General features: G+C 46.8%; 2 protein-coding genes across 7 annotated transcripts; both read right to left on the bottom strand.

The window, feature by feature from the left end:
• Positions 1 to 5,007, bottom strand: LOC128825070 (uncharacterized). The gene has a single exon (XM_054007110.1). The coding sequence runs from the start codon at positions 3,402 to 3,404 to the stop codon at positions 2,370 to 2,372; it is 1,035 nt and encodes a 344-aa protein (XP_053863085.1). The 5' UTR covers positions 3,405 to 5,007; the 3' UTR covers positions 1 to 2,369.
• On the bottom strand, positions 1 to 27,626 carry LOC128825072 (myelin-oligodendrocyte glycoprotein-like). 6 transcript variants are annotated; one of them, XM_054007113.1, is made up of 5 exons: positions 27,579 to 27,626; positions 25,107 to 25,204; positions 22,522 to 22,632; positions 16,532 to 16,879; positions 1 to 1,385 (listed from the first exon to the last, which is right to left on the bottom strand). In XM_054007113.1, exons 3-5 carry the CDS (start codon positions 22,625 to 22,627, stop codon positions 1,189 to 1,191), a joined length of 651 nt encoding a protein of 216 aa, XP_053863088.1. In that variant the 5' UTR covers positions 22,628 to 22,632; positions 25,107 to 25,204; positions 27,579 to 27,626; the 3' UTR covers positions 1 to 1,188. The 6 variants fall into 6 exon arrangements, 2 of the variants coding, with proteins under 2 accessions (XP_053863088.1, XP_053863087.1); XM_054007112.1 differs by lacking the exon at positions 27,579 to 27,626 and adding an exon at positions 26,113 to 26,189; XR_008442587.1 differs by lacking the exons at positions 16,532 to 16,879; positions 22,522 to 22,632; positions 25,107 to 25,204; positions 27,579 to 27,626 and adding exons at positions 5,016 to 5,335; positions 5,703 to 6,029.

The following is a 27,626-nucleotide window of genomic DNA, read 5'->3' on the forward strand; positions in this document are numbered from 1 at the left end:
GAGAAAGCAAGCCAAGTTTATTTCAGAGCTCTGAAATGGCACTAGGAGACCAGCATGTCTCAAATCCAGTGCAACAAATACAAACAACTTTTACCTTTTATACTCCAAACTGTTTACATACATCTCTTTGTCTGGCTGTTCCCCTTACCCCTTCCTTCCAGACAACTGTTACAATAAGCTCTACATAAGCTTGTGAGAAAACTTTCTCAATCTTTGCGACCTTGAGTTAGACGCCTGCAAACTAACTACCCCGCTTCTTATCTCTATTATTTCTGCTAGGGTGAGTGAAACTGCAGCCATCTGCTAGAAACGCTGACCAATACATTTCTGCTTCAGCCTACTTCAGAGCATGTAAGCAGTTAGCATAGAAGTAGGTGAGAGTTCCCAAGATGGAGTTTGGGGGTTCAGATAGGCCCAGAGCAAAAGAGCTTCATCGGCACTTGTGGCCTTCCACTCTCCCGAGTTACCTGGTAGCTATGCCTAGTGGACCCCAACAATCCCTCCTTTGAGAACACTCAACAAACCTTTGTCAGAGTTTTCTCATACTCTAAAGACAAAATGTGATTAAGCTCCATGCAATCAGGATTATCAATGAGAGGGTATAAGGGAACTTCTGGGGTATGGGAGGTACAAATCTTACGTATGAGCACTTTACAGCAAATGCGCAAAAGAACAAGAACAAAACATACCACAACACCTGTGAGCAAGATGTGAACAATGTTTCCCCCTATATCCCCTAGTTCTCCTAAACCAGGTATCCAACCCCAAAGGGAATCCAAAATAGTGGGTTCTCCTTCCTGGGCCTTCCACTGGTTAAAGGCCCGTTCAGCTGACAAGATGTGCTTGTTAATGTCCTGTGAAAACTCTGGGACATAGGTGCAACACTCTTCTCCAATAAGGGCACATACAATTACAACAACCCAAATGCCCAGAAGATAAGAAGAATTGTTGACACTAAACAAGTCAAAAAATAACAAGACCAAATACATAGGCCAGGTCGGCCTTCTGTGAGAAAATAAAACCAATGCTCAGGGTTCTCGCGGGGAGTATGCTGTGACTGTTCAGAACGATCACAACGCATTCCCAGTGACCCTTACTGTCTTTTGAATAACAGCTTAAGTCCCAAATCGTCGTTAGCAGTCTTCTCCGCAGGCTGGACAGTCCACTGTTTAGGAGCGGGCACTGCTTTCAGTCGAGAGTGATGAATCCAGTTCTTGTGCCCTTCGACCTTTGCCGCTGTATGGGTGACAAGCAGGACAGTGTGGGGTCCTTTCCACTTCTCTTGAAGAGGCTCGTCCTTCCAGGTCCACACGAGAACGGAGTCACCAGGCTGCAGGGAGTGGACTGGAGTATCCAGCAGAAGAGGCTGTGAATCTTTGGTATACCTGTGAAGAGAAGAAAGAACAGCAGACAGAGAGCACATGTACTGAGACAAGAAACCACACCCCATTTCCCACTCCCCTGCCAGAACTGGGGTACCATTCATAGGCCATGCTCTTCCAAACATAATCTCGAAGGGACTAAGCCCTATCCTACCCTTAGGGAGAGCACGAATGCGAAGTAACACAAGGGGCAAGGCATCAGGCCACTTAAGAGAGGCCTCCTGACAGACCTTTGAGAGGTGTCGCTTGAGTGTCTGATTTGTGCGTTCCACTACTCCACTGGCTTGTGGTCGCCAGGGTGTGTGGAGCTTCCAGGGGATTTGCAGAGCACTTGATATCTTTTGAACCACTTGAGATGTGAAGTGTGTTCCATTATCAGATTCCATCCACTGAGGAAGGCCGAAGCGAGGAATGATCTCCTTGACAAACTTAAGAGCCACTGTCTTGGCAGTGTTGTTGCGACATGGGAAGGCCTCAGGCCATCCACTGAATCGATCCACTAAGACGAGAAGGTACCTGTACCCTTGGGTCCTGGGAAACTCAGTAAAGTCTATTTGCCACACCAATCCTGGGCCTGGGGTAGGTTCCAGGGTGGCTGGTGGCACTGCTACTCCTGGTCGAGGGTTATTCTTTTGGCAGATTAAACATTCAGCTTGTACCTGTCACGCTAGGGGTTTAAGTCCGGAGGTTAGAAAATATTTATTCATGAGCTGGGTAAGAGCCTCTCTGCCTGCGTGTGTGGTCTGATGCAGTTTCTGCAACACTGGTCGAATCAGGCCCTTGGGCAGGAGGATTTTTCCCTCTGTGGAATAAAGCCATCCCTCTTTTTCCTGGAGACCGAGACTGTCAGCCAGGTTTCTGTCCTCTTGGGAGTACTGAGGGGCTGCAAGCTCACCCACTGATGGGATGAGGGCATGCATTTGGGCATTCTCCTCAGTTGCTGATTTCAGGGTAGCAGCTCGTTTAGCTTCCCTGTCTGCTCTGGCATTACCCTTGGATACATCTTGATCTTCCCTTTTGATGGGCTTTGCAATGCACCACTGCTACTGCTGAGGGGAGTTGTACTGCTTCTAACAGCCGGAGAATTTGAGACCCATGCTTGACCGGGGAGCCTTGGGCTGTTAGCATTCCCCTTTGCTTCCACAAACCAGCGTGAGCATGCAATACCCCAAAAGCATACTTCGAGTCAGTAAAGATATTAACCCGTTTGTCTTTTGCCAGCTCAAGTGCATGAGTCAGGGCCACTAGTTCAGCAAGCTGGGCAGATGTTCCTGCCGGTAAACTCTCAGCTTCCACGGTATCATGAAGAGACACAATAGCATAACCAGCCCTCCTTTGCCCATCTACAACAGTACTACTGCCATCCGTATACCATTCCAAGTCAGCATTTGGGAGTGGCTGATCTTTTAGATCTAGGCGGCTAGAATACTGAACATCTATGATTTCTAAACAGTCATGTTCCTGCTTTTCTGTCTCTGGTAGCAGTGTAGCTGGATTAAGGGAGGGACAGGTCTGCAGGGTGACTTCAGGATTCTCTAACAGCTTCGCCTGGTACCGAGCAACCCGAGCCTGTGTGAGCCAAAGACCACCCTTAGTGTCCAGCAAGGCTCGGACCATATGGGGAACATACACTTGCACAGTTCCTCCCAGTGTCAGTTTTTCAGCTTCCCCAAGCACTAGAGCAGTAGCTGCGACCGCCCTCAAACAGGCTGGCCATCCCTTTGAAACTTGATCCAGTTGTTTACAAAGGTATGCCACAGGACGTTTCCAGGCACCTAATAGCTGGGTAAGCATTCCCAAAGCTACTCCTTTTCGTTCATGCACATACAGTTGGAACGGCTTAGATATATCGGGCAAACCCAGGGCTGGAGCTTCCATTAGCTTCCTTTTCAAGATTTTAAATGCCCTGTCCGCTTCTGGGGACCAGTGAAAGGGGTCATGTTGCTCTCCCTTAACACATTCATACAGAGGTTTAGCCCACAGTCCAAACTCTGGAATCCATATTCTGCAAAAACCTGCCATGCCCAGGAATGCCCTAAGCCGTTTACGGTTGCTGGGGATGGGAACTTGGCAGATAGCCTCCTTCCTTTCGTTTGAGAGCTGTCTCTCTCCCTGCCTGATGTGAAATCCCAGATATTGAACCTCTGAAAGAGCAATTTGGGCTTTGCTTTGAGATACCCTGTATCCTCGCAGTCCAATAAAGTTTAGGAGACTCACAGTAGCTCTGAGACAAGGGATTAGACCCACAGCAGCAATTAACAAGTCATCTACATATTGCAGCAGGAGGGCTCTGTCTGAATTATCCCACTCCTCCAAGTCTCTGGCCAAAGCCTGTCCAAACAGAGTGGGGGAATTTTTAAATCCTTGAGCCCATACTGTCCAACAAAGCTGCCTTTTAACCCTTCGTTTGTCTTCATTATGCCTTGCAGTATTTTGCAGATCTCACAGTTGCTTGGGCACATTCAGGCCCCCCCTTTCTCTTGATTGTCAGCAAAGTCTTAGCTGCGTACAACGTCCTTGGATTAAACCTGCTAGCTGTATTTTCCTCTCAGTTAACTCATTCTGTGCTTTTCCTTCTCCCTTTCTTGGCTTCTTCTAACTTCCAAAGGAACCTTCCACTCTTCACTCATACACCTCTTCTCCAACCATTAACACATACTCATTGCCATCATACACCTTTCCAGTAACATACTTTCTGTACAGAGCTTTGAAGCAACAAACCAGGATGAGCACACTCACTTCTGAGGATTCCACTCTGTACAACTTCTGGTGTCCAATAGCTTTCCCTTTAAACCTTAAATGCCTTCTCTGTGCCTCCTCCCTGGCTTTGGCTATGACCTGATTCCGCTCCACTTCAGACAACAGGGTTCTCATAAGTATATTACAATCATCCCAGTCAGGCTTATGACTAGCTAGACATCCTTCAAAGATAGAAATGAACTTGCTTGGATTCGTTGAGAATTCTCCTGCCTCTGCCTTAAAATCAGCTAGATGTACAGGGTCAAAAGGTACATGCGAGTAGACAGATACTATCTGAGCTGGCCGTTCCTGAGTTCCCGGACGGGCTACCACACTCTCAGTAATCAACGGATACAATCCCACGGGGGGGGGGGGGGGGTACTCTCTGAAGCCTGTGGGGGTGGAGGAGCCGAAGGGGACACCGATTCTGGCATTACAACAGTGGGAGGGTTCTGGGGTTTAGCAGCCGTTACTACCAAGCCTGTCGGAGTCAAATGGCACTTGAGCAAAATATCAGTCCTATTTCTTAACGCCATAAACGTATACGCATAGAGATGTTCATTCCATTTACCGGTTCTCTGACAAAACAAAAGCAATTGAAGGATCGTGTTGTAATTAAGTGATCCTTCCGGTGGCCACCTTTCTTGGCACTCTAGCTGGTACTGAGGCCAATCAACTGTACAGAACCTTTTCAATTTACTTTTAATCAACTGATCAGATCCAAACACCTTCCAGTTCACCAGAATGCATTCTAAAGGTGTACACTGTACCCTGCCGGCTGTACTCTGTCCCTGCCCCATACCAAGGGAGACTCTGGGCGTCCCCAGGTCACAACAGGCAGACACTGGGCGTCCCCAGGTCACAACAGACAAGTCCCCACTGGACTGTTCCTACCTTATCCAAGGGTCCGGTTCTGCACCGTCACCGTCGCCTTATCAACGGGACCGGTTCCTCACCGTCACCCGCAGCTGCTTCTCCACTGTCTGTGTGCGTTGCACCGTTGTGCCCTCCGGGGTCGAGCAAACCACGTCTCCGCTGAGGCCCCCGATGAACTCACCGGTGCGCGCTGGGCGACGGTCGTTGCTGTAATCCGTCGGCCACCAGGAGGGATCCGGGCAAGGCTAAATTTCAGCCTCGAGCCCACCCAGGGACGCCAAAACTGTTGCCTGCCCTAAAGGGCTCGAGGGGACAACAATGGTCCGTCGCCCGGTGTGCTTGGCACCAATAAAGACACCGAGGGGAGAAAGCAAGCCAAGTTTATTTCAGAGCTCTGAAATGGCACTAGGAGACCAGCATGTCTCAAATCCAGTGCAACAAATACAAACAACTTTTACCTTTTATACTCCAAACTGTTTACATACATCTCTTTGTCTGGCTGTTCCCCTTACCCCTCCCTTCCAGACAACTGTTACAATAAGCTCTACATAAGCTTGTGAGAAAACTTTCTCAATCTTTGCGACCTTGAGTTAGACGCCTGCAAACTAACTACCCCGCTTCTTATCTCTATTATTTCTGCTAGTGTGAGTGAAACTGCAGCCATCTGCTAGAAACGCTGACCAATACATTTCTGCTTCAGCCTACTTCAGAGCATGTAAGCAGTTAGCATAGAAGTAGGTGAGAGTTCCCAAGATGGAGTTTGGGGGTTCAGATAGGCCCAGAGCAAAAGAGCTTCATCGGCACTTGTGGCCTTCCACTCTCCCGAGTTACCTGGTAGCTATGCCTAGTGGACCCCAACACATGTGTTAGTGTACCTGTAACCATTGAGCCAGGGCATTAGTACCATGCCTCGTCAGCAATAAACCTGACCAAGTACCTTTGCTGAAAACCGAGTCTGTGAAATTATGGTGGTTCAATCACAGCCTGCTGTCTCTGCTATCTGCGCAGAGCTGGAAAGCACGCTGAAAGAACACACACACAGCCAAATATCTATCAACATCTGAAGACAGTGTACTCTGGCATAGCTACTAGGAACAAACTCCTAGGGTAGACCTGGGCTGTAGCACCATGGGCTGCTGCAGGTTTTCGTGACTACGTTGCTAAACAAAGACCTTGTGAAGCTGCAGTGATTTAACACAAGGTGTAAGTTGAAAACCATCTAGTTAAACTGGTGCAAAAAGCCACATGAAACTGATTTTTGTGTAAGAGAGGCCTTTTGTTTTATTGTTTATTTTAACTCAGTTTGGAACAGGTTTAACTAAACCAGTGATAGCTGCCTTTAAACCAGGGGTCTCAAGGTCCCGGCCTGCGGGCCATCTGTGGCCCAAGAACCTCCCCACTGCGGCCTGCGGACGAGAAACGCATGCAGACACGCTGCCAGCAATGTTTGCTGCAGGCGCGGCCCCTGCAGCTTCCATTGGCTGGGGGAGAGGGACAGAGATACCACCACTAATGGCTGGGCAGAGTCAGCCATGGAGGCAGCATCATTAGTTGCCGGGCAGAATCAGCCATGGAGGCAGCATCATTAGTTGCCGGGCAGAGTCAGCCATCGAGGCAGCATCACGTTTTTCCACAATGAATATAAACAAGTCAAAATACCGAACACAACTATCTGATGCACACCTTGCTGCAATCCTGAAGGTTTCAACTGCACAGTCACTGAGGCCAAACATCAACAAACTGACACAACTGAAGCATTGCCAGGTGTCTGGCAAACACTAAAAACTCTCTGGCAGGCGAAGAATTGTATAAAGTTGCATAACAGTTTTATTATTTCTAAGAAACTCAAAATAAAAAAATACAATATAAACGTTTTCTTTTCTGAGCACCATCTTCAGTGACACTAGCGGCCCACTGGGAGGATTTGAGGACTGGCAGTGGCCCTAAGGTAAATTGAGTTTGAGACCCCAGCTTTAAACGGATGTAGGAGCGTCCACATAGGAGTTCGCACTCATCTAAATAAACTGGATTAAAAACCAATTTAATTTAAACTGATACAACGTTCCCATGCAGAGAAGGCCAGAGGCTCTAAGGCCTGGTCTACACTTAAAATGTAGATTGACACAGCTATGTCACTCAGGGGTGTGAAGAATTACAATAGAGTGCTTCTATTGAGCTAGCTCCTGTTGCTTGGGAAGGTGGATTACCTACAGCAATGGGAAAACCCTGCCATCGCTTTAGTCTGCATCTGCACTATGGGGTTGCAGCGGCATAGCTAGAGTGCCACTGTAGCCCCCCTAGTGTAGGAAAGCCCTAAGTCACATTCTGGCAGCCTCATTGTGAAAAGGCACCAGGAGCTGCTTGGCAGCTCTGCCTGGGGAGATCATGGTATATTTATTACCTAACTGAATATTATCTCATTCTTTGCTGAGCAGTGGAAGCTGAGACCAAAAGGGTGAAATCCAACAAGGTTTATTACGACAACAATGAAGCAACACCCATATTTACACTTCCTGTTTCCTGTTGGCTTCTAAACAAAGACTACAGCTCTCAGCAATCAATGCTGGATCTAACAACACCACATTTCCCTCGTCTTAGAACAAACTCAATCTTACGGTAGTAATACTAATCCAATAACCTGCTACTATAATAAACATAAAGAACTAGTTATGTAACTGTAATTAGAATTCTAGTTATAATAGAAGACTGTTCCTTTAATAATTACAGAACACAGTCTCTAGCCAATACAGTTGGCTGTCAGACTCTGACAGCATATTTGTCAGACCCAATATCCTGTCAGTTATCCTGTATTGTCAGCAGCAAAGGGCTAGTTATAGAGTCTGAAACATTGCACTATGTCTTAGTAAGCAGGGGCAAGATGAATAGTGCTCCAGACTGACCATCTGACAGCTTGTAAGCGTGAGGTCCTTGTGACGGGGTCCCCGGGGTGCAACATGGACTGTGGGACCACTGAGCCCTCTGTCCCTCCAACATGGGGTGCCCCTCACACTGTGATGCTGTGTCAAGCCACATACCCCTGGCAGGCACTACCCTTACACATCCATAGACAGCAACACACCCAGCTGAGTTACATGAATGCTTCTCCCAGTCATTCATGAACCAACAATAGGGAGGCTCCAGCCAATTCCCCCCCAGCTCCCCAGCCAATTCCCCCCAGCTCTCCAGCCTTGCACCCCAGAGCTGCACCATCTTGCCCTGGTCAGAAGCCTAACCAGAATAAGTTCATTACCCAAACTGCCCCTGCTTTGATGTAAACTGAGCTGAGATTTCCCAAGCACTTCAACCAAACCACACTGTTTTAGGTAAAATATAGGGTTACCATTTGTCCGGATTTACCCGGACATGTCCTCCTTTTTGTGTTAAAAATAGCATCCGGGGGGGGAATTTGTAAATCACTAAAAATGTCCGGGATTTCCCCCCCATGCAGAGCGAGGCGCGACTGGGAGGGCTGCAGGAAAGTCAGCCGCTCACATGGGGCTCTGGCAGCCAGAGCCCTTCCCCCGCAGCTTGCCGGGCTGGACTCCGGAGCAGCCGTAGAGCTCCCTCCCCCCCGCATTCTGAGCCGGCCGGCCTGCCGGGCCGTTCGCATCGGGCCTCGGCAGCTCCTCCTCCCCTGCAGCCCAGTGCCCCGCTCCGGCAGCACTGTGCAGGGGCAGGGACCGGGTTGTGTGTTGCGCTGGGGAGCGCAGCCACGTGTCCGGCTCCGCACAGAGCCCAAGACCATGTTCTGAGCGGCGGGGTAAGGGGGCCAGGGGGCAGGAGAAGGGGCAGGGAGATTTTGGAGGGGGGAGTCAAGAGACGGGGGGGTCGGGAGTTCGGAGGGAGGCTTTTGGGGGGGGCGGAGAAGGTTTTGGGCAGTCAGGGTACAGGTAGGGGGTAGAGCCCTGGGGGGCAGTTAGGGTGGGGGGTCTTAGGAGGGGGCAGTTAGGGGACAAGAGGCAGGGAGGCTTAGGTGGGGGGGGGTTCTGGAGGGCAGTTAGGAGCAGGGGTCCCAGGAGGGGGCAGTCAGGGGACAAGGAGCGGGGGGGGTTGGGAGTTCTGGGGCAGGGCTGTCAGGGGGCAGGGGTGGGGAGAGGGATTGGAGCAGTCAGGGGACAGGGAGCAGAGGGGTTTAGATGGGTCGGGAGTTCTGGGGGGGCTGTCAGGGGGTGGGGACTGGTTGGATGGGGCGTGGGAGTCCCAGGGGTCTGTCTGGGGGTGGGGGTGTGGATAAGGGTTGGGGCAATCAGGGTACAGGTAGGGGGTAGGGTCCTAGGGGGCCAGTTAGGATGGGGGGAGGGTCTCAGGAGGGGCCAGTCAGGGGACAAGAGGCAGGGAGGCTTAGGTCGGGGGTGGAGTCCTGGGGGGCAGTTAGGGGCAGGGGTCCCAGGAGGGGGCAGTCAGGGGACAAGGAACAGGGGGAGGGTTGGGGGTTCTGAGGGGGGCGGGAAGTGGGAGGGGCAGGGGCGGGGCTAGGGCGGGGCTCCTCCCGTCCTCTTTTTTGCTTGCTGAAATATGGTAACACTGTAAAATATAAACTACAGAAAGATAGATTTTAAGTGATTATAGGTAGCGAATGTAGAGATCAAAGTTGGTTACCTAAGAAATAAAAGTAAATTCAAAATCTGAGTTCTATAAACTAAACAGGATAGTATAGTTCCTCAATACACAGGCTGGGACTCTTTTCCAGCCTGAAACCGCCCTCCCACATAAAAAGTCTTTGTCCTCCAAACATGTTTCCAGGTGTTGAGCTGTGCGGGGGAGGGAGGCCAAGTGATGATGTCACTTCCCCTCTTTTATAGTTTCTTCCAGCTTGTTGGAAAAATCCTTTGCTGTGGTGTGGGGATCAGGTAGTCTCCATTGGTCAAGCAGTCTCCATTGTCTACGTGTTCTCTCTGAGAAGTTTCCATTGTATACAGTTTCTGAGACCCTTTCCTTGATGGGTGTTGATGAGCCATTAACCCCTGTCTGCCTCCTCCATTGTTGCACCTGAAAGGTTGGTTGTGGGTGTTCCCAGCCTCACAACATATTTCAGTAACACATACATAGCAAAACTTCATAACTTCCTATACCATGATAGCACATACAATCCAACAGGATATTAATGTTCAACAGATCAAGACTTTTAACATGATACCTCTCAAGGCAAACTTCGTACAAAACATATCATAATTCTATGACAGTGATGAATATGGTAGTTCCAGAGTGCTACTCTAAGGTACAGAGTGTCATAGTCCTTTTTAGAAACAATTTTCAGTGGGGAAGTGAACCTGGGTTCTCCTTTTCCTAACATTCCAGGTTTTCATTCTTCTATAAATAAGCCACATTTGAATTTCAGTTCCCTGACCCCACAGCATTTATCTGCATCTTATATTTTTGTGGTTTTCATAGATTCATAGATTCTAGGACTGGAAGGGACCTTGAGAGGTCATCGAGTCCAGTCCCCTGCCCGCATGGCAGGACCAAATACTGTCTAGACCATCCCTGATAGACATTTATCTAACCTACTCTTAAATATCTCCAGAGATGGAGATTCCACAACCTTCCTAGTGAGGAGGGCTTTAAACAATCGACACGAACTTGATGAGTGTAGCAGAGATGACATATAAATATAATAATGGACATATAATATCAATGGCAAGCTTTTCCCATGTGGCATCTGGAAGAAGAACAGGCTGTAATGGTGGCACATGATCACCACCATTTTGTCATGTAACTGGCTAGTAATGCACGTTTTTACAGCTGCTTCAACCTGAGCATGCATTCTTGGCCCCAATACAGGGCACATAGACACTCTTTCATTCTGTCAGTCCCTTGATGTGTATCATGTGCCAGATGTATGAATTTTGTCTGCAGTGTGTCGCGTACAATCAATCAGTCAGTACCTCATAATACCCATCCATCTAGTACAGAATTGTTTTGAGTACGCTACAGTAAAGGGGAAAAGCTGGATCAAGCATTTGGGGTTGTGTAGCCATTTTGTTATCAGCTGTTCCTGCAATCTTTGTTGAATGGGGCATGCTAAGTAAGCAGCTTTGAATTATTCTTGTGTAACGGATGTGGGGGTGCCTGCTATAAGTGCAACTACATTGTCACCATCTGTCGGCAAGGGCAGGCAGGACAAGCATCACATTTTGAATTCCCAGCCTTTATTCTGTGACATACATGAAAGACAGTAGTCTTGCTGACCATCTAGCAATCTGGTCTCCCACTCATCCAAGTCCTTTAGAAGTTAACAGTGTCGTCAAAGAGCTATGATCTGTATGCGACTTGAAAGTCTGGCCCCAGAACTAAGTTCTCCATTTTTCCATAGTCCATAGCAAGCAAGTGCTTTCTTTTCAACAGATGAATACTTCCTCTCAGCTTCTGTAAGTGTTCTTCAAGCAAATGCAACAGTGTCCTCCATGTTGTCGTCATCCTGGATTTGAGTAAGTGTTGCTCCCAGTCTGTAGTCTGAGGCAGGGTCAAACAATGCAAGTGCTGGACTATTTTCAATCAAATCTTTCGCTGTTTCAAAACAACTTGTGCAACAGTCATCCAGGCCAAGCTCGAGATTCCCTGGAGTATGTTTGTAACGGTGACTGAAGTGTTGTTCAGAATAAACTTGGCATACCATGAGATAAAAACTAAGAAAGCATGTAAGGTTTGTGTGTCTCTTGGAGGTGGTGGTTTTTAACCACCATGATATGGTCCAGGTCAGGTTTCAATCCAGTCTCCAAAATTATGTGCCCCAGAAATAACAACCCTGTTTGTCAGAATTGGCATTTGGCGAAATTCAGTTTCAGCCCTGCAGTTTTGATGTGGTTTAGTACTAGGGTGACCAGATGTCCCGATTTTATAAGGACCGTCCCGATTTTTGGGTCTTTTTCTTATATAGGCTCCTATTAACCCCCATCCCCTGTCCTGATTTTTCACACTTGCTGTCTGGTCACCCTATTTAGTACTGCATGGAAATGTTTTTCATGTTCCTCGCAAGTCTTCCCAAACACAATAATTTCATCCAAATAATACTGGACTCCAGGCTGATTCTTCAGAATCACTGACATTATTCTTTGGAAAATGCTGGGTGCCAATACAAGTCCGTATGGTGCATGTTTCAAGTGGAATAGATCCTCAAGTGTAATAATGCTGTGAGATCTCTCTGTCCTCCTGTAGTATAACTTGGTGATATGCATTCTGTAGATCGAGAGTAGAAAATGTCTTTGTGTCACAAAGATCCACCAATGCTTCTTCTGTGTGTGAGTGGATAGCTGTCAATCACAATGGCTTTATTAGGCTCCCTTAAATCTATGCTAAGACAAATACCTCCAGTCTCTCTTTATCACTACTATTGGTGAGACTCATTCAGATGATGCAATCTCTTCAATAACACCATTTTGTACTAATTTTTTAACCTCTTGTGCTACAGCATCCCTGACGGAGAATGATAGAGAGGGAAATTCCGTCATACAGCTGTCACTTGAGGTCAAAATTTAATTTCGTGAGCAAATCCAAATGCACAGCCACTGGGGCTCCTCTGTACCATCCTCGTTAAGAGCAGAGACCAGAGTTTGTGCTGTAGTGGTGCCAGGTGGGGTAAAAGCAATGTGCCCATTGCCTGCCTACACTCGCTGTTTAGGATAGCAGTACCCCGGTCATAGGACAGAATTCTGCCGGTACACATTATGTATCAAATGTCAGGGTTGCAGGTAGTCAACCAAGCACAGGGATGTGGTTCATCAAGTAGCACACTAGGTGTAAGCTCAGTTCAGTAACTGATACATGTCCAAAGTATTGCAAGCAAATCAATTCAGGTAGTCTAGAAAGTGCTGAGCCAGTGTTCAACATTCCTTCCACCACCTGGGGCTTCACTCCTGGTGCAGCAGAGACATGAACAGCACACGGTATTTTATCCAGTGTCTGTGGAGCTGCTTCCATCCACACCCAATGCAGTAAGTTACCTCTGGCATGGTAACCGCACGGACTTGTTGATTAGGATGGGTTGCTTTAGCATACCTTAGGGAAATGTCCGCTCTTTCTGCAGGCCACTGAGCTCCCTCTGCAAGCTTTCCAGTATAGTCCAGGGATCGGCAACCTTTGGCACACAGCCTGCCAGGGTAAGCCCCTGGTGGGCCTGGCTGGGCTGGTTTGTTTACCTGCTGCGTCCACAGGTTCGGCTGATCGCGGCTCCCACTGGCTGCGGTTCACTGTCCCAGGCCAATGGGGGCTGCAGGAAGCGGCGCAGCCCGAGGGATATGCTGGCCACCCTTCCCGCAGCCCCCATTGGCCTTGGATGGTGAACCGCGGCCAGTGGGAGCTGCGATCGGCCAAAGCAGCGGATGCGGCAGGTAAACAAACTGGCCCAGCCTGCTAGGGGCTTTCCCTGGCAGGTCACGTGCCAAAAGTTGCCGATCCCTGTGTAGTCTGTAGTGGGGTGTTACATTCACTGTGGTGACATTCTTTTCCTTGTGTGTTTTGAAATCACTGGGCATGTTACTTCTCATTTACATTGCCCTTGTAATTTTTCAGTTGCCTTGTTGTAGTCCAGATGCAGTGGTTGCACGGCTTGCATCGCACCTGCTGTTCCCTGAGCTCATTCTATTCACCTCCACCATTGCTGACTCGATGTGATTAGCAATGGTTACAGCTTTCTGCCATTTCAATTCTGGTTCAAGCAGTAGATGTTCTCTAATACGAGGCACAGCTGTTTTCTCCATGAGCCGATCTCAAAGAATTTCATCTGCCATGTTGCCAAAAATCCCATGTGACAATCAGTTCCCTTAAAGCAGCAATATACTGATCTGTCAATTCCCCTGGTTTCCACGCTGGTGGAATTTATAGCATGCAGCTACCACATTCACTTTAGACACACACAAAAATGAATGCAGAGAGTGCTGTATCATAGTTATTCTTCAGAAGGGAAGAGTGTAACATATAGCTGCCCTTCTGCTCCAAGGCACTTACATAAACAAAGCACATTTTCTTACTTCAGAGAGTTCTCTGTCATTAGCTGCAAGGACATCGTACTCAGATACTCTTATCCAAGCATTAAAAGCAATTGGAAGCTCTCCTAGGCTTTGAAGAAAGGGTGCAGGTGGATTCAGGGGCAGGAGAGCCATCCTAGTCACCACTTTGTTGAGCAGTGGAGGCCGAGACCAAAAAAGTGAAATCCAACATCAAACAGCTCCAGAAGCAGCTGCTGCAGCAGCCCTGGCCTCAGCACATACAGATGCGCTTACCCTTCCTGCTAGTTCTCTAACCTCAAAGACTACAGCTCCCAGAAATCAATCCTGTATCTAGCAATATCACACGGGGCTCTGCTAGGCCTTGTTTGCACACTGGGGGGAGTTGGCTTGGGGACTCTCAAGTATTCATAGAATGTCCCCACAAAGCATGGCAGGGAGGCAACTGACAATTCATTCTCTAATCAAAGAATCTGCATTGCCTTTGTTGTAATAACCTGGAGCTACCCCCTCTCTGAGCCCTGAGTATTTTTCCAAGGGAAACCCCTCACTTCACACGAGTCCCAAAGGGGATTTGGATCTCAGTCAGTGTAGGTCAAAGACAAAGAAACATAATCAAAAGAAGAAATAAAAGATCTGGTCCTGCTGATGTAGATGCTGCTCTCTCTGTAGTTTCCAGCCCTTTCTAGGATGGACACTTCAAGTCATCAGAAAAGGATGTTTCTCTTTCATAGATTATAGGACTGGAAGGGACCTCGAGAGGTCATCGAGTCCAGTCCCCTGCTCGCATGGCAGGACCAAATACTGTCTAGACCATCCCTGATAGACATTTATCTAACCTACTCTTAAATATCTCCAGAGACGGAGATTCCACAACCTCCCTAGGCAATTTGTTCCAGTGTTTAACCACCCTGACAGTTAGGAACTTTTTCCTAATGTCCAACCTAGACCTCCCTTGCTGCAGTTTAAACCCATTGTTTCTGGTTCTATCCTTAGAGGCTAAGGTGAACAAGTTCTCTCTCTCCTCCTTATGACACCCTTTTAGATACCTGAAAACTGCTATCATGTCCCCTCTCAGTCTTCTCTTTTCCAAACTAAACAAACCCAATTCTTTCAGCCTTCCTTCATAGGTCATGTTCTCAAGACCTTTAATCATTCTTGTTGCTCTTCTCTGGACCCTTTCTCCTGCACACACCCTTAGAAGTTGTGTGGCAAGAAACAAGAGCTGATTTTCAAGCATTTTTCTTCACCTTTTTATCTCCTCTTCTGTTTTCTCCAAAATTAAAGGTCTAATAGTCTTTAAAAGTCTTTCCTAGGTTCATTCACAGATTCATAGATTCCAAGGCCAGAAGGGACCATTATGATTCTGACAGCAGATCTTTTAGAAAAACAGCCAATCTTGATTTTAAAATTGCCAGTGAAGGAGACACCACCACAACCCTTGGTAAGTTGTTCCAATAGTTCAGTGATCCTCAAACTTTTTTGTTTGGGGACCACTTGAAAATTGCTGAGGGTGTCAGCGGACCACTTAACGATCTTTCCAAACGTTGTTGTACCATTAACTAGCTATTGTAAAGCGTATTGGATAAAAAAACACCTTAATAATAATTAACATTTTTTTTTGTTCTACAAATAAAAGCACACAACTCATATTTTAATATCAGTATTCTTACCTTTCTAATGCGATGGATGTGCCTCTCTCCCCCACCACAGCTGACACAGAGCTGAGGCTGGGAAGGAGTGAGGTCTCTCCCTCACCACAGCAGCCACAGAGCTGGGACTGGGAAGGAGGGCGGGGGTCTCACCAGTCCCAGCAGCCAGACAGCTGAGGCTGGGAAGGAGGGGGGTCTCTCCCCAGCCCCAGCAGCCAGACAGCTGAGGCTGGGAAGGAGGGCCTTCCCTCCCCAGCAGCCGCAGCCCTGGAGCTGGGGAAAGTCGCCTTTCTCTGGCTGCTGCAGCCCTGTACGTCCCAAATTCCCCCCACCTCCTCTTCTCACCCCACTGCCCCATCCCACTTACCCCCTATTCCCCCCAAGGCCACAACCTCACCTTACATGTGTGTTTTCTCCAGGGTCCAGGCACCTAATTAGTGGAGCCATGCCTGGGTGGGTGGCCCTTCATTCTCTCATGTGCGGCCTTAGAGGGAACTATCTGCGGACCACCTGAATGGAGCTCGCGGACCACAATTTGAGAACCACTGCAATAGTTAATTACTCTCACTATTAAAAAATTATGCCTTATTTCCAGTCTGAATTTCTCTAGCTTCGACTTCCTGCCATTAGCTTGTGTTACACCTTTCTCTGCTAGACTGAAGAGCCATTATCAAATATATGTTCCCATGTAGGTACTTATAGATTTTCTCACAGTTCTTGCACAACAAAGATGTGAAAAGAACACCCAGAGTGTGGAGAGACACACATTGAAATCTGTTAGCTTATGCCCAGGGCATAGGCTCCTGAACAACTGATGGGAAATAACTGGCAGATAGAAGGGAATTCTGGATACTCGCATGAAAATGAGACACATCAAGTTCCACATCAAAATTAATTATTATTCTGCTGGAAATTCAAATTAGCAGCCCAAGTTACTGACCTGTCACCTTCAGTTCCAGAGTGGCTTCCGCATAAAATCTGCTTGATCGGAAGAAACAGATAAACTGCCCATGGTCAGAGGGGGTGATGTTGCGTATACGCAGGACAACGCTTCCATCCACAATACCATCCTTCAGCAGCTCTGTTCTGCCCTGATCATTTGGTATTTGCTGCTCAGCCTGATCTTTTTCATTCTGATACAGATGGACAGGTTCAGAGAACTTGGATCGGTACCAGCGCACCTCCATCTTCTGAGCACTTGTGTTACGGAAGAGGTGACAGGGTAACAGGGCATCTTCACCTGCAGAGGCCATGATGGGATGATCAGGTCCAATCACCTTGAAATTCACTGTTAAAGGAACCAAGACACACAGAAAATTAGACCAGAGGGGAGCTGGATTGCTTTCATAGGTAATGAATGGTGATCTCTCACAACTGCCTAGGCTGCAACTTGACCAGCTAAAACTGAGCTAATGGTGTCTCACTGTATCTGCACTGGAAAACAGGTCAAGTTAGGACAGGCTTAGCTAGCTCATGTTAGCTAACCCTTGAGCTAAACTCAGCCACTTTTCCTAGTCAATACCAATCCAGAGAGAATTAAAAAATGGGTGATCTCTGTCTCTAAATGTTGTGAGCTGGTTAATGGCTGAAAGCAGAACAATTAACCTGTGGAAGACTGTTTGCTAGACTGGAACCGAGGCAGGTGGCCTCTAGAGAGAAGGATGATACAGAACACCTGAAAGGAGAGGCTGTGTCTGTGACATGCTGTGGAGCTTAAGGCCTGGTCTACATGGGAAAGTTTTACTGGTTATCCAGGTGTAATTATACTGGTATAACTCCTATGTGGACCCCCTTATTCTGGTATAATAGTGACCTTTTTCAGTTTGCCTTAAACCCCTTCCCCAGTGACATAAGCTAAACTGAAAAAAAAAAGGACTTTGTTTTATATTTGTAACTTGCTATGTATCCTTTCAAATATAGATATTTGAAAAACAATCAAATATAGTACAAAATCCTTCTTTACCCCTTCCACTTATGACATTCTCTGCTTGGTAGCACATCACACAAAATGAATTTACCGCATGTGTCAATCACATTCAGTTCAAATCACTCTGTTTCATATATTTGACTTATTTGTGTAATGTGCAATTCAAACTTTTGCATCATAGATTCATAGATTCCAAGGCCAGAAGTGATCATCTAGTCTGATCTCCTGTGTAACACAGGTCACAGAACTTCCTTGTATTTCACACTGGTGACACCCCTGCTGGAATTCTGTGTCCAGTCCTGGTTCTCACAATTCAAGAAGGATGTTGATAAATTGGAGCGGGTTCAGAGAAGAGCTATGAGAAGATTAAGGAATGACTTGATAATGAGCTCAATTTAGCAGAGAAAGCTATAACACAATCCAATGGCTGGTACAGAAGCCAGCAAAAATAAGTAAATAAACAAATAAGAGGTGAAAACAGGGGAGTTTGAGTGGGAGTTCAGTGGGAGGAGAAGGAAGGAGGCAAGCACCTATTCCATAGGGGACAGTGAGTGAGGTTTTGTAGTTTTGTGTGGGTTTTTTCTTTTCTTTTTTTTTTTTTTTTCTTCTTTTTTCTTCAGTTTGCAGAGGCTGATAGGGCATAGTTTTTTGTGAGAGAAGCAGAGTTCAGATTAGGGGGCAGGGCTTCCCTGATTAGGCAGTGGGGCTTCTCTGATTGGGGGTCTATAAAGGCAGCCAAGCAGCCATCCAGTGGCACAGGAACCAGCAAACAGAGCTGAAAACAGGGGCGTTTGAGTGGGAGGTTGGGGAAGGGAGTGTGTAGTGGTCTGTTTCTGCTTTGGTGTTCGGGGGGGGGGGGGGATTTTGTTTGGAGATTTGTTATTTTCTCCATGACAGAAGCTTAGGCGGGAAGGCTGTGACAGATACAGAGGCAGCAGTGGTAGTGAGACAAGGAATGGGTGAGACAATGAAGACAATCAGATGTGGAAGCTGCAGGATGTAAATTATCCAGAAGCGGGTAAACAAAAAGAGCTTGGTTTGTATGAAGTGCCGCCTGTTAGACTAGATGGAAGAGAAGATCAGAGACTTGGAGATGCAAGTGGAAACTATGGTTGTTTAGTTTTGATGGGGATTCAAGCAGATGATGGAGGGAAGACAAGAGAAGGCTGAAGGGAAAAGTCAAGACTGGCAGATGCAAGCTGCACTGATGAACTCTGAGGGGAGACTGCTGGATGAGGAATGCGGCCACTGGAAGCATGTGACTATGAGAACCAGGCAGAGGGAAAGACTGGCTAATGAAGGAGAAATAGAGCTCAGGAATAGGTTTGCTGAGTTGGAAAATGAAGAAGGGGCACAGCAGGCAGTCACAGAAGGTGGGAAGTCAAGGAAGAAGAGAAGAACGGCTAGTCCTATAAGAAGAGGGGAAGGATACAGGATGACTCACAAAAGATTGCAAGTGTGAACAAAAGACAAGAGGACTTGCAATCAGAAGGAACAGGAGGAAGCAGGGCCGGCTCCAGGCACCAGCACAGCAAGCTGGTGCTTGGGGCGGCTCATAGAAGGGGGTGGCACGTCCGGCTCTTCAGCGGCAATTCGGCGGCAGGTCCCTCAGTCCCTCTTGGAGGAAAGGACCTGCCGCCGAATTGCTGCAGAAGAATGAAGCGGCGCGGTGGGGCTGCCGCCGAAGTGCCACCGATCGCGATCGCGGCTTTTTTTTTTTTTTCCGCCGCTTGGGATGGCAAAAACCCTGGAGCTGGCCCTGGGAGGAAGGCCAGAAAATCACAACAAAACCAAGAAAAGGAAGGTCTACATGATTGGGGACTCCCTACTAAGAAGAACAGACAGGCCTGTCACCAGAGCTGATCCGGAGAACAGACGAATGTGCTGTCTGCCAGGAGTTAAGATACAGAATGTGGACCGGAGGCTGAAAAGAATTCTAATGGAAGCAGTAAAGAATTAACTGATTGTCCTTCACATGGGGAACAAATGATACTGCTAGATTCTCACTGAAATGCACCAAAGGAGACTATGCCAAGCTGGGGAAGACACTTAAAGAAGCGGAGGCTCAGGTGATCTTCAGTGGGATTCTGCCTGGCCCTAGAGGAGGAAAGTGAAGGCAAGACAAGATTATGATGATCAACAGATGGCTCAGGCAGTGGTGCTACAAAGAGGGTTTTGGGATATTTCATGACTGGGATGCATTCATGGACAGAGGACTGTTCTCATGGGATGGACTCCACCTGAATAGGGAGGGAAATAGGCTGCTGGGGTGGAGGACGGCACAACTGATTAAAAGAGCTTTAAACTAGGAACTCGGGGGGAGACTGCTGGGAGATGCTCATGTAATCCTCATGCCTTATTCTAATATTGACCTGCAGGAAAGTCAAGAGAGAATACTCCAATGGGGAAAGGAAAAGCAGTATGTAGGAGAATGGACAGTAAGAGGAAAGATAGTGCCAATACCAATGAAGCTAAAGTCAAGTAGGCAATACTGTAAGTAGAATAACTGTACTCAATCGGGTGAGGAATCTGAGTGAAGCCAAGCAGCAACAGTTAAGATGTTTGTACACCAATGCAAGGAGCCTGGGTAACAAAATAGAGGAACTAGAACTACCAGTGCAGGAAGTGAAACCAGATATTATAGGGTTAACAGAAACATGATGGAATAGTAGTCATGAGTGGAGTACAGGAACTGAAGGGTACGTGCCGTTCAGGAAAGACAGAAATAAAGGCAAAGGTGGTGGAGTAGAATCGTATATTAATAAGGAGTTAAACTGTAAAGAAATCAGAAGTGATGGAATGGATAAAACAGAGTCTGTTTGGGTCAAAATCACTTTGGAGAAGAAAGCTACCAGAGGCTCCCCTAGATAGTGCTTGGGGTATGCTAGAGACCACCCTCCCCCCACACATCTGATTTGGATATGGATAGAGACCTTTTTATGATTATGGGAGACTTTAACTTCCCAGATATAGATTGGAGGACAAGTGCTACTAATAATAGTAGGGCCCAGATTTTCCTGGATGTGATAGCTGACAGATTTCTTCACCAACTAGCCACCAAACCAAAACAGCTGATGCTATTTTAGATTTGGCATTCAGGAGTAGTGAGGACCTCTTAGAACAGCTAGTTGTAGGAGACAACCTTGGTTCAAGTGATCATGAGCTAATTCAGTTTAAACTAAATGGAAAGATAAAAAATAGATCTGCAATTAGGGTTCTTAATTTCAAAAGAGCAAATTAAAAAAAGTAAGGGAATTAGGAAACTGGACTAGACTGAGGAACTCAAGGATCTGACTGTGGAGGAGGCTTGGAATTACTTTAAGTCAAAGTTGCAGAAACTATCTGAAGCCTGAATCTCAAGTAAGGGGAAACATTTGTAGGGAAGGGTTACAGACCAAGTTGGATGAGCAAGCATCTCAAACTATTAAGAGAAAGCAAAAAACCAACAAGGAATGGAAGATGGGATGGATCAGTGTGACACTCTTTACCTCAAATTAGCACCCTGGACCCCTCATATTCACTATTATCATGTGATTATGGTTTGTTTTGTAAAAAGTATGCCGTGTGGAGTATCATTTTAAAAGTGTGGATCTGTTGGACCTTAATATGCTGTGGATTTTATGTACTATCATTGTATGTGAAGTTATGAAGTATTGCTATACATGTTACTGAAATATGTTATGAGGTTGAGAGATGCCCACAGCTGGACTTTCAGTAGGGACAAAGAAGCCGCCATCGCTGGCCAGACAGGTGTTAATGGCTCATCAACACCCAGCCTTCTATCTCAGAGACTTCTTGTAGAAGGCACATATGCAATGGGGCAACCTAACTCAAGTTACAGCAAGGATCTTTCTAGCATCCTGAAGAAAGCATAAAAGAGAGACAGTAACATCATCTCTTGGCCTCTCTCCCCGCCATCTCCATCTCAACACCTGGAAGATCGTCTGGAAGAGAATGGTCCCAGTCCGTGTATTAAGGAACTGTAAGCTACCTGTAGGATCTGTTAGGGTGAGAGACAACTTGATTCAAATCTTACTTAGTCTGTTAAAGTTAAAATTTAGACTGCATTTCTATATTTATTACTTAGGTAACCAACTTTGATTTCTATGCCTGCTACTTATAATCACTTAAAATCTTAGTTAGCCTTTTTTGCATCTCCATCACATTGTTGACTCATATTTAAGGCTAAGATTTTGGTATGGGTATTTTTAATAAAAGTCACGGGCAGGATGTGGGCAATAAACAATAAATCATGGAAGCCCAAGCCCCGCTATATGGGGCTGGAGCCTGAGCTCCACCTCCCACGGCTGAAGCCTTAGCTCTGCCACCCGAAGCTGAATCATATTTTTCAGGAAGTCATGGAGGTCCCATAAAATCATGGAATCCATGACCTCCATGACTGACTCATAGCCTTATTCATATTCAATCGGTGATCCACTGTAAGTCCCGGATTCTTTTCAGCAGTGTTACCATCTAGTCATTTATTTGCCATTTTGTAGCTGTGCGTTTGATTTTTCCTTCCTTAGTGAAGTGCTTTGAACTTGTCTTTATTGAAATCCATCCTGTTGATTTCGGACCAATTCTCCAACTTGTCCAGGTCATTTGGAATTCTTATCCTGTCTTCCAGAGTTGTAGCAACCTCTCCCAGCTTGGTGTCATCTGCAAATTTTATCAGCATACTCTCCAGTTCATTATCCAAGTCATTAATGAAAATATTCAATAGTGATAGGTAGAGTCGCAAAAGTTAAAGATGAGACAGGAGGAAAGTTTAAGGTGAAATATGATGTAAAAGTCCACTGAGTACAGGTTACACTGAGACCAAGGGGAGTAAAAAGGGAGAAAAATCAATATCTTCCCCTGCCCCCCCCCCCCCAAAAAAGATTTTCTTTCTCAAATTTACATAAAATGCTCTTATTATGAATTGTTTCAAAATAACAAAAGATCAATGGTATTCAAACTGTTGAGACAAAGTAGAAGACACTCTGTGACAAGAGGTTTCCTACCTGATTCCAATGTAGAAACATGGACCGTAAAAAAGAAAAGGAGGTAACTGGACAGAGAGGGGTTGCCCATGGCACTATGCGAGTGGAAGGAAATCCTCATCTTCATTGTAACTTGATTCACACACCAGAAAGGAAAAGAAAAAACAAATTCCAAGTGAGCAACGTGCTGTAATTTGGGATACAAATTCATTGAGCACAATATGAACCCTAGGACATGTGCTAATTAATAATTGCATCAAAATGTGCGTGTTTGCTACTGTTTTTGTCAAAAGACATGTTACAAGACATAGCAAAACTCTGCTTCACTGTTCACCATCTCAAATTACAGTCCAATATTCTGGACAAAGGCCTTAATACTAGCATTTGCAAAATTCATTGAAAAATATCACAAAAATCACTCTCCAATACCAAATTCTACAGGCCACTTTCCTCAGATCCCACTGAGGAATACACTAAGAAACTGCACCATCTACTCAGGACACTCCCTACATTAACACAGGAACAAATCAACATACCCTTAGAGCCCCCACCGGGGTTATTCTATCTACTACCCAAGATCCACAAACCTGGAAATCCTGGACGCCCCATCATCTCGGGCATTGGCACTCTCACTGAAGGACTGTCTGGATATGTGGACTCCCTACTCAGACCCTACACCACCAGCACTCCCAGCTATCTCCGTGACACCACAGATTTCCTGAGAAAACTACAATGCATTGGTGACCTCCCAGAAAACACCATCCTAGCCACCATGGATGTAGAGGCTCTCTACACAAACATCCCACATACAGATGGAATACAAGCTGTCAGGAACAGTATCCCTGATGATGACACAGCACAACTTATTGCTGAGCTCTGTGACTTTATCCTCACGCACAATTATTTCAAATTTGGTGACAATATATACCTCCAGACCAGTGGCACCGCTATGGGCACCCGCATGGCCCCACAATATGCCAACATTTTTATGGCTGACCTGGAACAAAGCTTCCTCAGCTCTCGTCCACTCATGCCCCTTCTCTACCTACGCTATATTGATGACATCATCATCTGGACCCATGGGAAGGAGACCCTGGAAGAATTCCACCATGATTTCAACAGCTTCCACCCCACCATCAACCTCAGCCTGGACCAATCTACACGGGAGGTCCACTTCCTAGACACGACCGTACAAATAAGCGATGGCCACATTAACACCACTCTATACCGAAAACCCACCGACCGCTACGCCTACCTTCATGCCTCCAGCTTCCACCCCGGTCACACCACACGATCCATCATCTACAGCCAAGCACTGAGGTACAATCGCATCTGCTCCAACCCCTCAGACAGAGACCAACACCTACAAGATCTTCACCAAGCATTCTCAAAACTATGATACCCACACAAGGAAATAAAGAAACAAATCAATAGAGCCAGACGTGTACCCAGAAGCCTCCTGCTACAAGACAGGCCCAGAAAAGAAACCAACAGAACTACACTGGCCATCACCTACAGTTCTCAGCTTAAACCTCTCCAACGCATCATCAGTGATCTACAACCCATCCTGGACAATGATCCCTCACTTTCACAGACCTTGGGAGGCAGGCCAGTCCTCGCCCACAGACAACCTGCCAACCTTAAGCATATTCTCACCAGCAACCACGCACCGCACTATAACAACTCTAACTCAGGAACCAACCCATGCAACAAACCTCGATGCCAACTCTGCGCACATATCTACACCAGCAACACCATCACAGGACCTAACCAGATCAGCTACAACATCACCGGCTCATTCACCTGCACGTCCACCAATGTTATATATGCCATCATATGCCAGCAATGACCCTCTGCTATGTACATTGGCCAAACTGGACAGTCGCTACGCAAGAGGATAAATGGACACAAGTCAGATATCAGGAATGGCAATATACAAAAACCTGTAGGAGAACACTTCAACCTCCCTGGCCACACAATAGCAGATGTAAAGGTAGCCATCTTACAGCAAAAAAAACTTCAGGACCAGACTCCAAAGAGAAATTGCTGAGCTCCAGTTCATTTGCAAATTTGACACCATCAGATCAGATTAAACAAAGACTGTGAATGGCTATCCAACTACAGAAGCAGTTTCTCCTCCCTTGGTGTTCACACCTCAACTGCTAGCAGAGCAACTCACCCTCCCTGATTGAACTAACCTTGTTATCTCCACACTGATTTATACCTGCCTCTGGAGATTTCCATTACTTGCATCTGAAGAAGTGAGGTTCTTACCCACGAAAGCTTATGTTCTCAATACTTCTGTTAGTCTCAAAGGTGCCTATGGACCCTCTATTGCTTTTTACAGATTCAGACTAACACGGCTACCCCTCTGATACAAAAATCACTAACTTTTTGGTTGTAAAATTACAAAGAGAAAGTAGCCAAGAAGAACAAATGTATTTTGTATCTGTTTTTATAATGCAGTGTGAGAAAAGGCATTGCAATTTCTGGGTCTGGATCACGTGGATAAATACAGAGGATCTAAAGTCATTAGTGAAGCTTTTCAAGTGGAAAAAGGAGCATTTTAAAAACAAATTAAAGGATGAGAACTTCCTGCCACGTACCTCATGAGCCCAGGAGAAACTTCCCAGCAGTTACAGGATCACTGGGACATTTCCAGCTTCTCACAGTCAGTGAAATGGACCCTTAGTCCGGGAGGTGCCTGACAATGAAAGAATTAAAGTTATAGTATAAGGCAAAAATAATTTAGGAAAAGAGAATCAGTTCAGTATCATCTGTCCTTGTGCACTTTTATGGTGATGTTTTTTAAACAATAGCAGAATTTACTCTTTTCTCCTGCATGTAGCAAGGCTGAAGATGCAAGTGAAATTGTAAAGCAGAAAGCCACCATTATCGTTTAGATGGTGCTATGAAATTAAAGAGTCCTTATGGAAATCTGCATACAGCAATGTGCTTATCCTCTCAGACCTAGACGGCTTAGCCTCACACACACCCCGGTTGGAGCAGAGTCATTCCCACTGTGGAAGAGGCTGCTTCATCCCAGTATGATGGAGTGATGATAGTCACTCCATAGTTTAAGACTCTAATAGTTTCCTTTATAACCCTGATTTTTGACCCTACATCTATAAACTACAGGAAGATCCTATCAGCCTCAAAATTGGAACCTTAAATCTGAGACTGAAGTAAACTATTTCTACCAAATTTGATGTGAATTGGACAAGTGGTTGCTGAATTATAACACCCTGGAAAGGAGGGTTCACCAAAGTTAAAATTCTTTTTTGCTGCTTTAAAGCATAAAGAACAAACACAACCACCCATTTTCTTATGGCTCCCTGGCCCCTCTGCTCCCTGGCCCCTCTACAGCAGAGGTTCAGGGGCTGCCCCACATATGCGATCCCCGGCACAGCGCCCTAACCCTCTGAACATTCTGCTTTCACGAGACTTGCCCAATGCTCAGCTCTTCCTGCAGCCTCTTGCCTCGTTCACGTGGCTGGGCAGGGGTAACTCCATTGCACAGACAGCATAGCTAAGCACATAGATTTGGCACAGTCATTCCAAAAGGCAATGGCTAAGCGGGAGTGACTTGAGTCTGCCCCAGGAGAGACTGACCTTCTCTTCCTAACTCTGCTAGAAGTGAGCTTGAGCAGTGTCTCTGGTCCTCAGTTACCGCCTCTGTTAGAAGGGGGAGAACGGTACTTGTTGGCCTCCTAGGATAGGGACATGGGGTGGTATTCACAAAGGTACTTCGGTGCCTGAGTCCCATTTTTAGGCACTGCTGAGACCTACGAAACTGCTGTTTGGCTGCTGCCCAACCCTGTAGGTGCCTTGGCTCACTTGGCTGCTTAGTGCCTAAGTTTCTGCAGCACAAATTCCCTACATGCCTAAGTCTTTGCCTCCATGCATGTGCTCTGCTGCCTCCCTCTAGGTTTCCAGATGCCTATCCCCTGCCTAACCCCCAAATGTGTCCTTTATAAACAATTGATTAATATGGAGCTTCCCTGAAAGTTTTATTACTGGGGGCAGGAATAATTAACAATCAAACCCAGTGTCTTCATTTTAATTTCAAGGGTCAGTTTCCATATTATTCTAAATAAGGAGGATTTTGGGTCACATATTTGCAGATTTACTATGAAACAAGCGATTTTCTGTCTTTATCGAGTACCTCTATGCTTTGCCCTAGGGAGAAGGCTAATGAAAAAGAAAAGCAAACAGGGTGAGGCAGTGAAGTAGCTTCCTGCTCTGTAAAGCCTCCATCACACACAGCACATGCTAGTCAAGGGCTGTTAGAAAGAGTTCTTGGTTTCCCAGTTTGTAATCCAGGGATGACAACACACTCCTGCCTTTGAACCTGTGAAGGAAAAGCCCTGCTGAGGGGCTCAACCGGTCATGTTGATGGTGCCAACACTTGACCCCAATTCCCCGCACAGCTTTGATGGCTGCTTGTTTTGGTGCCCTTAGGAGCCTCAACTGCTAATGAACAGCGCCCGGACACTTGTTTGTGCTGCAGGCTTTGTGGAGAGTGATTCCCAAGGGCTCTGGGCTCAGAGGGCAGCAGCGTGGCCTGTACATGACTGGGTCCATAGAGCAGTGGTTCTCAAACTTTTGTACCGGTGACCCCTTTCACATCGCAAGCCTCTGAGTGCCACCCCCATTATAAATTAAAAACGTTTTTATACATTTAACACTATAATAAATGTTGGAGGCAAAGCAGGGTTTGGGGTGGAGGCTGACAGCTTCCAACCCCCATATAATAACCTCCCGACCCCAAGTTTGAGAACCCCTGCCCTAGAGGGTCTGGCCGGGCTGGTGCAAGCCCTGGTGCACTCGAGCAGGGCCCCACACAGGCGCTGGGTGTTCCCAGGCCAGGGCCTGGCCCAGCCCCTGGGGAACGGGCAGCGCTGGCAGTACAGCCAGATGGGCCCACGGGGTGGCTCCCTGGCACGGCCGGGCCACAGCTGCGGGGTATAGGGCGCCGCCGATCCCCCAAGAGCCACAAACCGAGCTCACGGGGGGAACGGGGGAGAGGAGGAACTAGAGGATATGTTGCCCCGGTGCTCCCTCTATTAGAGTCTAACCTGGAACAGTTACTGGAAGTTATATTGCCCCGGTGCGCTCAATATTAG

Source organism: Malaclemys terrapin, chromosome 17 (assembly GCF_027887155.1).
Source record: "Malaclemys terrapin pileata isolate rMalTer1 chromosome 17, rMalTer1.hap1, whole genome shotgun sequence".
Classification (NCBI taxonomy): Eukaryota; Metazoa; Chordata; order Testudines; family Emydidae; genus Malaclemys; species Malaclemys terrapin.

Excerpts from the sequence above, each read along its gene's own strand:
- LOC128825070 (XM_054007110.1), bottom strand. The coding sequence starts at position 3,404 with ATGGCAGGTTTTTGCAGAATATGGATTCCAGAGTTTGGACTGTGGGCT.
- LOC128825072 (XM_054007113.1), bottom strand. The coding sequence starts at position 22,627 with ATGAAGATGAGGATTTCCTTCCACTCGCATAGTGCCATGGGCAACCCC. Across the intron at positions 16,880-22,521 it reads TGTTTCTACATTGGAATCAG|TGAATTTCAAGGTGATTGGA; the intron begins GTAGGAAACCTC and ends TTCCTTTAACAG. Across the intron at positions 1,386-16,531 it reads TCTGGAACTGAAGGTGACAG|GTATACCAAAGATTCACAGC; the intron begins GTCAGTAACTTG and ends TTCTCTTCACAG.